Source organism: Vigna umbellata, chromosome 11 (assembly GCF_029865625.1).
Source record: "Vigna umbellata cultivar VRB3 chromosome 11, Vumbellata_1.0, whole genome shotgun sequence".
Classification (NCBI taxonomy): domain Eukaryota; kingdom Viridiplantae; phylum Streptophyta; class Magnoliopsida; order Fabales; family Fabaceae; genus Vigna; species Vigna umbellata.
The window spans coordinates 31,666,528-31,679,876 of record NC_142175.1 but is presented as its reverse complement, the minus strand read 5'-3'; the positions used below and the strand labels follow the sequence as shown (position 1 = coordinate 31,679,876).

General features: G+C 34.5%; 2 protein-coding genes across 4 annotated transcripts; one reads left to right on the top strand and one right to left on the bottom strand.

Moving 5' to 3' along the window:
* The first annotated feature begins 891 nt into the window (after positions 1-891).
* On the top strand, positions 892-6,773 carry LOC124820429 (protein HOTHEAD-like). Of its 2 annotated transcripts, XM_088101634.1 has the most exons (7): positions 892-909; positions 1,002-1,215; positions 1,761-2,133; positions 4,301-4,611; positions 4,694-5,079; positions 5,656-6,224; positions 6,321-6,773. In XM_088101634.1, the coding sequence occupies exons 2-7, from the start codon at positions 1,140-1,142 to the stop codon at positions 6,373-6,375; spliced, it is 1,770 nt and encodes a 589-aa protein (XP_087957760.1). In that variant the 5' UTR covers positions 892-909; positions 1,002-1,139; the 3' UTR covers positions 6,376-6,773. The 2 variants fall into 2 exon arrangements, with proteins under 2 accessions (XP_087957760.1, XP_047148067.2); XM_047292111.2 differs by lacking the exon at positions 892-909 and having other exon boundaries at positions 956-1,215.
* Positions 6,774-6,908: 135 nt separating this feature from the next.
* On the bottom strand, positions 6,909-13,131 carry LOC124820428 (receptor-like serine/threonine-protein kinase ALE2). 2 transcript variants are annotated; one of them, XM_047292109.2, is made up of 9 exons: positions 12,578-13,131; positions 10,751-11,050; positions 10,539-10,646; positions 10,338-10,445; positions 9,858-10,229; positions 9,445-9,738; positions 8,523-8,918; positions 8,179-8,422; positions 6,909-7,729 (listed from the first exon to the last, which is right to left on the bottom strand). In XM_047292109.2, the coding sequence occupies exons 1-9, from the start codon at positions 12,651-12,653 to the stop codon at positions 7,060-7,062; spliced, it is 2,568 nt and encodes an 855-aa protein (XP_047148065.2). In that variant the 5' UTR covers positions 12,654-13,131; the 3' UTR covers positions 6,909-7,059. The 2 variants fall into 2 exon arrangements, with proteins under 2 accessions (XP_047148065.2, XP_047148066.2); XM_047292110.2 differs by having other exon boundaries at positions 8,523-8,915; positions 12,578-13,130.
* Between the last annotated feature and the right edge of the window lie 218 nt (positions 13,132-13,349).

Sequence of the window (13,349 nt, the reverse complement as noted above, 5' to 3'; positions counted from 1 at the left end):
ACATTACATCACAACCGTTAAATATTTCATAAATATTTTAGAGGTTAATTTTGGACTCATTCTAAAGTTGACAATACAAGTCATAAAGAAGCACAGAAAACAATAACACAATGATGATATTTGCTGATACTTACATTTATTTAGATATTAGTTGCATATCCTGCTATTCAATCTGCTATTTAATCTTATGTGTAAGTCATTTTGAAATTTTGTGTTCATCACAATATGCTTCTTTGGCAAGTACAATGGAACCTTTGCTTTCTATAACAATGGTGGTTTTGTTCGCACACTGTACTAACAGTTGCAACATTTGTACTAGTTCAGGTTGGTCCATTTGCATAAAGATTGAAAATTTAATCAAAGGGGTTAGTAATTTCATTTGGGTGACTCAAACAAGTAAACCAAAGTCATGGATGGTTAATTAGTTCTTCCCTTGATTCTTCATTTGACTTCTAACTAACGTTATAAATGAAACCACCAAACAATATCAGCACTGATGCAGAAAATCAGTTTGTGGTCAAATCAGAAATAAACCATACAAAGAAGAACCAGAAACAACTATTAATTGCTCAAAGTACTTTTGCTTTTCTAGTTTTCATTTTTTTCCATGTTGAGAATGAATGTTAGTATTATTAATGAGTGCTAAGTATAGTACCAGTGTTGGTTGAAGGACAATATTTGCAGGAATTGGCCTTCAATCTTCCATCACAAGGGAAAAAATATGAAAAGAAACAACAAACTTTTGGTGCCATATTAAATATGGAGCTTCAATCCTAGCGTGGCTGGTGAATGAGCTGTCTTTGTACAAACTCATGAACGTGATGATCAGAAAATAGGATGCCAAATCCAACGGCTAAAGTCTATAGACTCTAACTGCTACATTCATTTCCTCATTAAATGCCTCACTCAGTAACGTCTTTATGCGTTATATATTTCTAATTTAGTTTTTCTTACTCATTTCTCTCACTAACACTGATGTTTTGTTGCCATAATCTCAACAGGATAAGCCTGTATTTTACATATTTATATGATGCACACACAAACCAAGACCAATGAGAGGTAGCCATTAGGTTGGGAAGAAGAAGCTCCTTCAGAGAGAGACAAAAAGAGATTGTGTTTTTTCTGGTCCGTGAGATTCCATGGCTTCAGTTGGTGCACTCAAATTCTTGTTGTTCCAAGTTCTATGGCTCTGGAACTTTCTACCTTCTTGCCAAGGTCTTGTCTATCTGCAACTCACATCTTCATCCACCATTTGAGCTTAATTTCTTACATTATTCAGTCTCATCTTTGATCCTTCATTTAGCTTGTATATTGAACATCAGTTTCTAGGGAGAATTTTGTATTCAAGATACATGGATATGGAAAAGATTTTCATTTTGAATCTGAATTTTTTTATCACCTGGCATCTGGGTTTCTACTGATAAATTCTCAGACATGGAAAATTTTGTGAATGTAGTTTATGGTAGAAATCTATCTGGTTCTGGTTTCTGCTACTTTTATTTGGGATCTCATTTCTAGATCATACATACACACTGTTATTAGATCACAGACAAATGCTTTAATTTGCAAGTTCTTAAACCAAAACACTTCATATGATATATTACTCTTATACATATGTATGTGCATTTTTAATTCAAAAGGATTTTCTCTATATACACCTTGTTTCTCCAAATTTTGTTAAATCCTGCCAAATCATAGTTATAGCAGTGATAATACATTGAAATTGTGTATGCTATTAAAGTAGCCAAATTTCTTTGCAGGTGACAAGCAGTGGCATGAAAAAAGTTACCCTTTTATCAGAAATGCAAGCTCATTCTCATCACCATCAATTTCAACAACCACATCCAACAATGAGTATGACTACATAATAGTTGGAGGTGGCACAGCAGGGTGTCCTTTGGCTGCAACCCTCTCTCAGAAGTTCAATGTTCTGATGCTTGAAAGAGGAGGTGTTCCCTTCACCAACCCTAATGTTTCATATCTTGAAAACTTCCACATTACCTTGGCAGATGTTTCACCAACTTCAGCTTCTCAATTCTTCGTTTCATCTGATGGAGTCTACAATTCAAGGGCCAGGATCTTAGGAGGTGGCAGTTCTATCAATGCTGGTTTCTACACCAGAGCAGATCCAAGGTATAATAACTTCTTCCATTCTTCATTCTTTTCTTCAATCCTATGCAAACACATTTTCAATTTCTAGCATTTCATATTCATTTTCCAAGCATGTGAATGACATTTAGTTCTGGTGTGTAGGATCTAGATGACCTGTAAGTATTAATTTCTTCTTGTCTTTTTACTGGATCAGAGTTTAATAAGAAAGTCACTGCATACAAAATATTACACTTTTATCTGTTTTAAATAGTGTTTGAATTATCTTGTCCTCAAATTAATGCTGTAAAATATATTTTTGTTTCTATTTTCTAAATTACAATGTTGGCATCCTTGTATTCCCCATTTATGATTTAGTCAATCTGTTTATCTTAAAGGATTGTTACACACAATAAATAAATAAATAAATAAATATATATATATATATATATATATATATATTATATTAAAGAAACAATATAATGGATTAAAATATAAAAAATTAAATTAGACTTTATCCCTTTATTTTGTTTTTTAATTCTTCACTATGTTGGTTTTTTCTTTGTTGACTTTATTGTGTGTGGACCAACATATCCAACAGTAGTAGTAATGAATTTTGTGCAATAAAGTTCAACCACTTTTTGCGATCTTGTAATAAAAAACACACCTTATAAATAATTAATGGAATACAAATAAAAGAAAATAAAACTATGGTATGCTGTTACATCATTACATACAAATTTATTTGGGATTCAAATCCCTTTTTCATAACAGTATATATTTTTAAGATACAAACATGTTTTCTTTCTAATTTTGTGATCTTAAACTTTATTTAATATCAAAATTTTATTATAAAAATAAATATTATGATATTTGCAAAGAAAATTCTCATAAATGAGTTGAAGTTTTAACCGAAGCAAATAACTAAATCAAATGTAAATTGTAATTTTTATTGAAAAAATTGGTGATTTGATGTTTCAAAGCAGAGCAGAAGGTACATCTGTAATGAACTTGTTTGACGGTGATGTTAATAAAGTCCAACTACTTCTTCTTAGTTGTATAGAGAAAAAAATATATATTATTTGAAGGGCAAAAAGGAAAATAAAACTGAGTAAAATAAAGTTGAAAAAGATTAAAATATAAAAACAAAATACCAACGAAAAAATAAAAATTACCTATTCTTTTACTATATCGATTTATCAATATGAATTTTGATTTAACAATTAAATAGATTAAATAAATCATGTGTCTTTAAGAATATATTAGTGATCTCATAAAAAAAGAAAAACATGTTAGTGGCTTATATTGAGTATATTTATATTCATTATAAGAAACAAATTGTTTGACAATACTAGGTTTTATATACACACATTGATTATATAATATATGCATATATTATCATTATTATATTATTATTATTATTGGATGTGTTTGACAAAAGTAACTGCCAATTGTTTGTTGGTCTATGTCAATTAAATTTGATATGAAATTATGGATAAACTTTTACTATTGTGTATTTTTTTGATGAAAAACTTGGATGTTGATATTTAATCTTAATATAGTAAGAAAAGGTAGGTTTGAGCTGACATTAGACACAGAAAACACATACAAAAATTGGAAGAGAATACTGTCATAACGAAAATGGTTACAACCTTCTTCCATTAGAAATTGACTGGTCTTGACTTCCAAGAGGTAATAGTTGATGGTGATCTTTCATTTTCAACACTTAAATAATGTCTTGTGGTCCCTTACACTGTTTGGTGCCATCAAAGTGTGAGATGAAAGACATTCATTGTCACAAGAATCAGACATTAGTTTATGATCATTATATGGTATTCAATTCTTTGCTGTCTTGATGTAAAACTTAGATTTATACTTGAATTATATTTTTTTACTCTTTGATGTTATCAAAGTGTGAGATGAAAAACATTCATTGTTACAAGGAATCAGGCATTAAGTTTATGATCATTATATGGTATTCAATTCTTTGCTATGTTGATGTAAAACTTAGACTTATACTTATAATTATATTTTTCTACTGTTTGATGCCATCAAAGTGTGAGATGAAATTCATTGTTACAAGAATCAGACATTAAGTTTATGATCATTATATGGTATTTAATTCTTTGTTGTTTCTATGTAAAATTTAGACTTGTACTTAGATTATATTCCATACTAAAAGGTCTTCTGGTAAAATTTGTATGGAATGCAGGTTTATAAAGAAGGTGGGATGGGATATCAACCTAGTGAATCAGTCATATCCATGGATTGAAAACCAAATTGTTCACCGTCCAAAGTTTTCAGCATATCAAAGGGCAGTGAGGGACAGTCTTCTGGACTCTGGTGTGTCACCTTTCAATGGCTTCACCTATGATCATCTCTATGGAACAAAAGTTGGTGGAACCATTTTTGACAAATATGGCCGGCGCCACACAGCTGCTGAACTTCTTGCTTCAGGGAACCATGAAAAACTTACTGTTTTGGTCTATGCCACTGTCCAAAAGATTGTGTTTGATACAAAAGGTACATGTAATATTAAACTAGTAAGTTTATGGTTTTGGAAGTAACTTATAATGACTAAAACCAATGTTAATTACCTTTGCAGGAAAGAAACCAAAAGCTGTGGGGGTTATTTTCCAAGATGAGAATGGGAAACAGCATGAAGCTGTTCTGGCAAATGATAGGCATAGTGAAGTGATAATGTCTTCTGGTGCAATTGGGACTCCTCAACTGCTGATGCTTAGTGGAATTGGACCAAAAGAACAACTCCAGAAGTTGAACATCCCAGTGATCCTCGACAACCACTTTGTTGGAAAAGGAATGGTAGACAATCCCATGAACACAATGTTTGTTCCTTCTGAAAGACCTGTTCATCAGTCACTCATAGAAACTGTTGGAATCACCAAGATGGGCGTGTACATTGAGGCTAGCAGTGGGTTTAGCCAGTCTAACGATAGCATTCATTGCCATCATGGTATTGTGTCAGCAGAGGTATGCAGTATTTCTCTGAAGTCATGTCAGAACATTGGAATCCTTAACAATTACTTCCTCCATTTTGAAACAAGTGTCCTTTTAACATCTCTTTTGTTTCAAGTTATCAGTGAGTTTTACAATACCACAGATAAGAGAATTTATGATCTTTTACTAACTCTGTCCTTCACATTACTTAACACTTAATAACTATTTTTCTTTTATGGAATAAAATATTGATAACTCAAAAAAATAGGATGCTGAGCAGCATGAATAATATAGGATTTCCTAAATCTCAAGAGTCAAAACTGTCAAACATCACAGTACAAATTCCACATAGCATTTAACATGTTAATCATTAATTTGGATTCTATACTGAGTTTTTTTTCTGTTGTCTCTGTCAAGCCTTTAAAATATACTGATGTACACTACCAAAAGTAGTGTATTTTAAAGACATTTATAACACAAAAAAACTCAGCAGAGAAACTGAACTATGTTAATCATGGTATATACTAAGGTATGCATATCAGGTTGGTATCTAACTAGCAAGAAATTCTACTAAGAAGTCACTTTTCATTTTGACATGATGGACACCAGATTGGGCAGCTTTCCACGATCCCTCCTAAGCAAAGATCACCAGAAGTTATCAAAGAATTTATCAAGAACAAGAAAGACCTACCGATTGAAGCATTTAAGGGAGGCTTTATTCTGTCAAAAGTTGCCAATCCTTGGTCAGTTGGTGAGCTCAAGCTGGTCAACACCAATGTGAATGGCAATCCATCTGTTGCCTTCAACTACTTCAGTCATCCATATGATCTTGAGCGCTGTGTTAAGGGGATACGTTTGGCCATTAAGGTTGTCCAGTCAAAACATTTCACAAACTACACTTTGTGTGACAGAAAAACATCAGAGGAGCTCCTCAACCTCACTGTGAAGGCTAATGTCAACTTCATACCCAAGCATGCCAAAGACACAAAGTCACTAAAGCAATTCTGCAAAGACACTGTGATCACAATTTGGCACTACCATGGAGGGTGCCATGTGGGGAAGGTAGTCAATCCTGATTACATGGTCCTTGGTGTTGACAGACTCCGTGTGGTAGATGGCTCAACATTTGATGAATCACCAGGAACAAATCCTCAAGCCACTGTCATGATGATGGGCAGGTACGTATGTACACTAAATGTTTGGATATAACTTGATTTCAAAAGTTATTATACCGACATTTGCATTTTGTTGACAATAATCTATGTTTGTAACAGGTACATGGGACTGAAGATTTTGAGAGACAGGTTGGGGAAATTGGCAGGTATATAAGAAGGAATTTACTGTGTGAAGATCATGTTAAATCTTCAATAGAAGGGTGGTCTAAATGAAGAAGCACTGTTGCACATCAAGAAAAAGAGTGCTAGTGATAGGATTATTGGAAATGAATGCAGTTTATTGTAATTTCTTCTACAGGGTGATTTATTAGAAGTCGACAAAGTCATGGTTTTTTGGGGAGGAAAAAAACAATTGTAAGGACTTATTTTAACCTTTTCTATTTCCAGGAACAATGGAAAAATCATTCTGGATGTTTACATACTTGATAAATACTAGACAAACGAAGAAAGGAAAAGAAACAAAACGATAGTGTCCCTAGTGTTCTATTAACGCAATCTTTGTAATGCAAAACTGTTGATTTCCCTCCCAATTTGATATATATACATAATATATATCTGCATCTGCCACTTAAATCATTTAAAAAACTAAGTCCAGTTTTCGACAGATGACTAATATTACGGACATGAACAACTTGTTACTATTCTTTGTACTACCGATTGTTCAGACTTCAGACATAGCTACCTAGAAACCAACAAGGGTACGAAGTTTATACATTGATAAGTAGTTCTAGTTTGTAACCTTTTTGCATTATTGTCACAGCATTTTCTGCAGAGTGAATCTGACAAGTGATTCATGGAACATAAATTTAGTAAGCAAAAACGCAAGATTGTTGAAAGCTTAATGGGATCCCGACCATAGTTTTGATGAAAATCCATGTTCACTGGTACTACCACCAGACAAACTTCTCAACTTCTGCCAGAACTGCCTTTTCTTCCCAATGGTTAGAGGCCCTGATCGGGAATACCTCCTGAATGACTGAAATTCCTGACCTGAAGCACTAAACTCTGATGCTGATAATTCTACCTTTTCTTCACCAGATTGGTAGCCAGATAGAGCTTTTTGATACTCTGAAAATTCCACTCTTTCACCTGAAGCTTCAGAAAATTTTCCTTCCACATCAGTTAGAAAACCCTCTTGGTAACTCATTGATCTTAAATAGTCTGTTTCCTCAACCTCACTACACACCAGTTTCAAGGCCTGAACAACTTCTCCCATGAAAGGACGCTGTGAGACTTCTGGTTGCACACACATGGATGCAATTGCTGCAACTTTAACTACAATATCAACGGAAATGTTAGGCTTTACAACTGGGTCTATGATCATCTGCAAACCCTCCTTACTAGTGAGAAGTGGACGAACCCATGTCACAAGATTTTCTTGACCTGGTGGTTGTGACAACTCCACGGGCTTTCTTCCAGTTAGAAGCTCAAGGAGTACAACTCCATAACTGTAAACATCACTCTTGACCAGAAGATGGCCAGTCATTGCATATTCAGGAGCTAAGTAGCTGCAAGACATGTCAGCGAGACAAATTCAGTTTTCATCTTAAGAAATTATTTAAGAGATGTAATAAAAAATTTTACATGCCATCCTTTAATCACTGAAGTTTTGGGAAAAGTTGGTTCATGACTCATGATATAGTCTATGAAATTATGACCAAAAAGTTGAATTTTAATAGAAAAGGTATGCTTGCACATTGTTCAAGCCCAATGGGATATTGCTAGAGGGGAAGCACCAAGAGCTATAATAAAACCATGTTCCTTCACCCGACAGCTTACATTTTCAGAGAGTTGGTTTATTACTGGAATGCATAGATAAGATCAAGTACCTAAACAATATAAGTCAGTGGTCTGCTAAACACTATATATACTGGAATGAAATGAGTACGTTGCATGCATGTTTAATCAATCCATTCATCAAAACCTCAACATGAAGTGGCTAGAAAGGGATTATTACCCAAATGTTCCCATAACATGTGTGGAAATGTGCTTGTTTCTCTCATCCAATGCTGTTCTAGCCAGTCCAAAATCTGAGACCTTGGGTGTAAAATCATACTCCAACAAGATGTTGCTGGCCTTGAAATCCCGATGTATGACACATGGATTTGAATCTTCATGCAGATAGGCCAGACCCCGAGCTGCACCAAGAGCAATCTTCATCCGTGCATTCCAATCCAAGGGACCAGTTTCCTTGTCAGCTCCTACGAAAATAGAGTATTCAAAAGTCAGATTCCAAAAAACTATGATATTTTTTTACTTCCAACAGTAATGACAATTATTTTAAACTGCACTTTTGTTTACCATGTAAGTGGGATTCCAAACTTCCATTAGGGACAAGCTCATAAACTAAGCAACGAGTCTGTTTCTCTATGCATATACCAAACAATGTAACTAGATTTCGATGGTGTAGACGGCTAAGCATCTCAACTTCTGCCAAGAATTCACGACCACCACGCTGATCATCTCTTTTGAGAACCTTCACAGCTATATCCCTCCCATCATTTAGAACACCTTTGTAAACTAGTCCAAAACCACCTTCTCCTAATATTCTTGAAGAATCAAAGTTATTTGTTGCTTTCTCTAAGTCATTCAAAGTAAAAATCTTAGCAGACCCTGTGTATGTTATTGTTCCAGCATTGAAAGACTGTGATCCAGAACCTGACCTGATCCCGCGAGGCAATGACCTAGCAGCCCCTGCTAAGAGTAAATTTAGATATAAAATTACACTGAGTTCTACATACAACATGAGACAGAAAAGCAAATTGATGGATGGTGGATCTCCCAGAAAACAACTTTTGAAGTAAAATATGAAGAGAAGTCACAGATATAAACCAAGACTGAATTAGCATTATAGGTTACAACCCAACGTTTATCACAATTCAGCTTCTGAATTGCAAAGAGTTCATTTGATGTGAAATTACTTCGAAACCCTACCAAAAGTGGTATTGTACGAATCATAAAACATTTCACATAAATAAATCAACCTTTTAGATTAATGTGATCATCAAAACAAGTTTTATGAAATAATTCATCTATAAATGGAGTCAATTCTTATGTTTTATAGGATCCAAATATTGGTAAAAGTACTTTAATAAAGGGAAATAGTATGCTACAAAATTGTCTAAGAACAGTTTCACAACAGTAATCATTATAAAAAGGAACTTTCTTTATACAATCTCTAAACTGCCAACAAAATATTTACAGAGTCGTTAATTGCACTTACTTGATTGTTTTGAAGAGGATGAAATTAAACCATCTGGAACTGGTTTGTGTTCATGAACATAGGCACAGCATTTCAGCGCGCAGATCCAAGCAAGACCAATGAATACAACAAAAGCAGTAACTGATGACAACACAATTATAATAATCATTCTTCCATTACTCCCTTCTTTTTTCTTCTTTGGGACATCTACTCCTAAAGGTTTCATCATCATTCCATTGTTGTCATGTCCTGGATTTGGCTGATCATCTATAACAGAAGCGTCTGAGGGAGTTGATGGTGGAGATGGTGGAAGACCTGCATTCGTTATCCCAAAGTATAAATGTAGGGAAGATTTCTACTAATAAAACCAAATGTACCATAGATATTCACTTTATGAAAAAGAAAGGCCTAAAAAATGATAATCAATGTATAACCTGGATAATGAACATAGAGCACTTCATAAGCACCAAAGACTGAAGAATCTATCAGAATCTCCCTGCGCCAGAATTTCTTATATATTAAAAATGCAGTGGTATCATCAAATTTTACTCCTTTGGGTACTAAGTCTATGAGAACAGTGGTTTTCTCCAGTTGCTGACTAGCTGCATCAGCTTCCACAATGCGAACCTGGGTATAGTTCAGTAGAACACTTGCTGCAATTTCCTTGGCTAGCTCTGCAACCAATGGAAAAAACTTGTATATTGCAATGTTGATATGGATTTTAACCTGAAGAGGCCATACACAACCACAAGGTGACCCAGGAGGTGTATACGTCAAGGGCTCTGAGCAAGTCATCGACAAGCAATCTACATGTAGGATCAACATCAGCTAGCTTTCTTCAGATTATTGAAAAAGAAGAACTAGCATAAATTTAACAATATTCTAAGCTAGTTGCAGGATCAAGATTAGATTACTCTTATTAGGAGGTGGTGGTGGCAGAACAAATTCATATGCTGGTGGTGGAGTCTTTTTCTTCTGCAATGATGAACCTAGAGGAGAAATTGTTGGTGAAGTAGAGGGTACTGATCCAAAAAAGATATAATAAACAATCAGGGAGATGAAATATTAGAACAGAAATAAACTCTAAAAGCAATGAGAAAAATTAGATTTTATACCATTGAAGTGACTTGGTACAATAGCTGGTGATGGTGCAGGGGCCGGGGCATGAATATCTTTAACATTTGGTGAAGAGAAAGGGGGTCGTGATTTGAAGACCGAAGGGCCTATTCAGTAGAATTTTGCAGAATGAAATTAATTTAACATTCTAATATCAATAAATGCAAAAAAAGTTGTAAAAAATTTAAGATTTTCAATCACAGAATCAAACCTTGATGGCTGTATGTTGGAGGCTGAACTGCATAGATTGGTGCTAGAGTTGGATTGTGGGACTTTCTTTTAGAATAGTGATGCTTATGATGCAAGATTGGGGAATCCACAGAACCATGTGTCCATATGATTGTAGGAGCTTTGTGAATTGACTTGGAAGGTGAAAGTGCAATGCTTGCAGGTACCCCAGAAGATGACTTGGAAGGTGAATGTGCAATACTTGAATGACCTTCAGAAGATGACTTTGGTGGGATTGCAATACTAAAATGGCTTCTGTCACTGGAATGTTGCAGTTCGGTGGCTACAGATGGAAAGATAACTTTCAATTTAGAATAATCATGAGCATGAACTTTCCAAGAGGAGGTCATCAACTACATAATAAGTTAATGTAAAAGTACATATCTGGATTTAGTTGTATATAGATTAAAGGAAAATTTTGGGGAGGTGAGTGTCAAGGCAGAAAGAAACTATAGAGGGGAGAGAGCTTGTGTTTCTTGTTCAAAAAGATCCATAAAATATGTTTCTTTAATTATGTATACCTTTTTCATGATCTCGGACCTGTTCTGAGGGTATAGTCAGTTCCTTAGAAAGCAAAATTCCTCAGAGCAACTGCTTTGTTTAATTAACCAGAACTTTCAATAACCTAATGGATTTATACTATAGCTATGGCCTGTTGGGATTTCATATCAACCTCGTTACAGACTAAACAGAGAATTTTTTTTTTAATACTGAAACACATAACAGAACATCGATTTGTAAGTTGAAATTATCACTAAGTTCCTAGTCTATAGCTTAGGTTGAACTCTGTGTCCGGAAATACAAGACAAAGCAGTAAGAACATTTGTTTTATCATATTGGTGTTTCTTTCTGCTTATAATTTTATCTAATACATGATATCAGAATCGTTATTTGGATTATCCTAAAGAAATATAAGATATATCAATGAGATGACTAAACACAAAATTTGATGCAGAAGCAAGTAATGGTATCCAAAGCCACAATCCTGGTAATGGTATCACAGATCTGTGTCTAAAGTCATCATAGTAATAGCGAAATTAAATTTCATTGCTAATTTCTCTGCATTACTTGCAGAAATGATAAAATTGCTAAATTATTGACACTGTCCCCACTAAAAGTGTGCAACCTGGTAAAGTCCAAAGCTTGCTGTCCACCTACTGGTTGAACACTCACTAACAGATATACTAACCAAAAACAATATCCCTAAAATTTTAGGTGAAAATTCTGAAATCTAAGACTATTAACATTTAGGTTTTTTTCTATCCATCCAAGTTCTAATCTTGTTTTTTATATTAATCAGCAGATATTGAACCGATTAACTATACTGATCAAGATCCCATGTGAAAAATTCACTTCAAATGCTTTTTCTTTATGTAATTTGAAAACTTGTGATAAATTCATTATGATTGTCCAAAGCTATTGCATTGCTTTATTACATACCGAACCGAATCTTACTTTTCTTAAGAGAATTGGACAGTAGAAATCAGTAAAAACAGAGGCTTAATCACCATTTCAACAGTAGATTTTTTTCCAATGCGAGTAATGAACTTGGAATGAGCTACAGGTAGGCCTAATTTTGACACACATGAACTCCACAGGAACGAACTCCAAGGAGAGAATCATCAAAGAATCCTAATTGAGCAAAGATTATATAATCCAAAAGCATAGAATATGTGAACTGTAACAAATTTTGAACCACATACATAACAAGATACAACTCTCAAAACAGTAAATTTGGATTTGCTTCTCATCTGCCAGTTTTGATCCGACATGCAGAAACTAACTCAGAGCGTCTGAATTATGTTCATACCTGCATATTCATGAATCTGCTGAGTGCAGACAGCTAAATGCAGCTGAATTAGCAGGAAAATCAGCGGCAGTCCCATTTTCTCCTGAAGGAAAACCAGATCAACAACTCTGAAGATCTCTCAGCTTTCACCAACAGCCCTTCATGGAGAGTAAAATTGAAGAGAATTTGGTGAAAGCAGCAGCATATGCTGAAGCAAAAACTCGCTTGTCACATCCAAGGACAAGCAGAACAAAGTCTGCAATCAAAACATGGCCTGAATAATGTGAAGCAAAGTATGAAAACAGCCTGGTAATTCCACAAGAATGATCTTGGTGGAAGACACCAGTGTTTCCACCTTTTTCTATTTTTCAGAACTAAAGGTATATGGGTTGCAGGCATGAGAGTTGTGATGCAACTGATTTCATTGTTTTTCTGAAAAATCTAACAGCAGATGAAACCAAAAAGCACAACCCCACTTCACTTTAAGCATGAAAAGAACAGTAACTATTCCGTAGGAGCTTGTGGGGTTGGACATGTGTGAGTGTTCTTGATTTTGAGAGAGAGAGAGAGAGAGAAAGAGAGAGAGAGAGACATAAATATTGGCCATAAAGTAAAAGAATGATTGAATTTTTATTAATATTTAACACCTTAATGCTTGACCTTCTTTTCAGTTTATCCATGGTAGGTAATGATTCACCTTCACCATGATTTGATTTTGGGATTAGATAATACCTTTTAAACCTAGGTAACAACATTCACAAATCCAGATTGAAATTTTGGGATTGTTTTGAAT

What these genes read in the sequence shown, in the direction of transcription:
- LOC124820428 (XM_047292109.2), bottom strand. Translation starts at nt 12,653, where the DNA reads ATGGGACTGCCGCTGATTTTCCTGCTAATTCAGCTGCATTTAGCTGTC. An exon ending in TGTACCAAGTCACTTCAATG is followed by an intron (nt 10,446 to 10,538) that starts GTATAAAATCTA and finishes TTTTTGGATCAG; the next exon opens with TACCCTCTACTTCACCAACA. An exon ending in ACCACCACCTCCTAATAAGA is followed by an intron (nt 10,230 to 10,337) that starts GTAATCTAATCT and finishes TCCTACATGTAG; the next exon opens with ATTGCTTGTCGATGACTTGC.
- LOC124820429 (XM_088101634.1), top strand. Translation starts at nt 1,140, where the DNA reads ATGGCTTCAGTTGGTGCACTCAAATTCTTGTTGTTCCAAGTTCTATGG. An exon ending in CTTTCTACCTTCTTGCCAAG is followed by an intron (nt 1,216 to 1,760) that starts GTCTTGTCTATC and finishes ATTTCTTTGCAG; the next exon opens with GTGACAAGCAGTGGCATGAA. An exon ending in GATTGTGTTTGATACAAAAG is followed by an intron (nt 4,612 to 4,693) that starts GTACATGTAATA and finishes TTACCTTTGCAG; the next exon opens with GAAAGAAACCAAAAGCTGTG.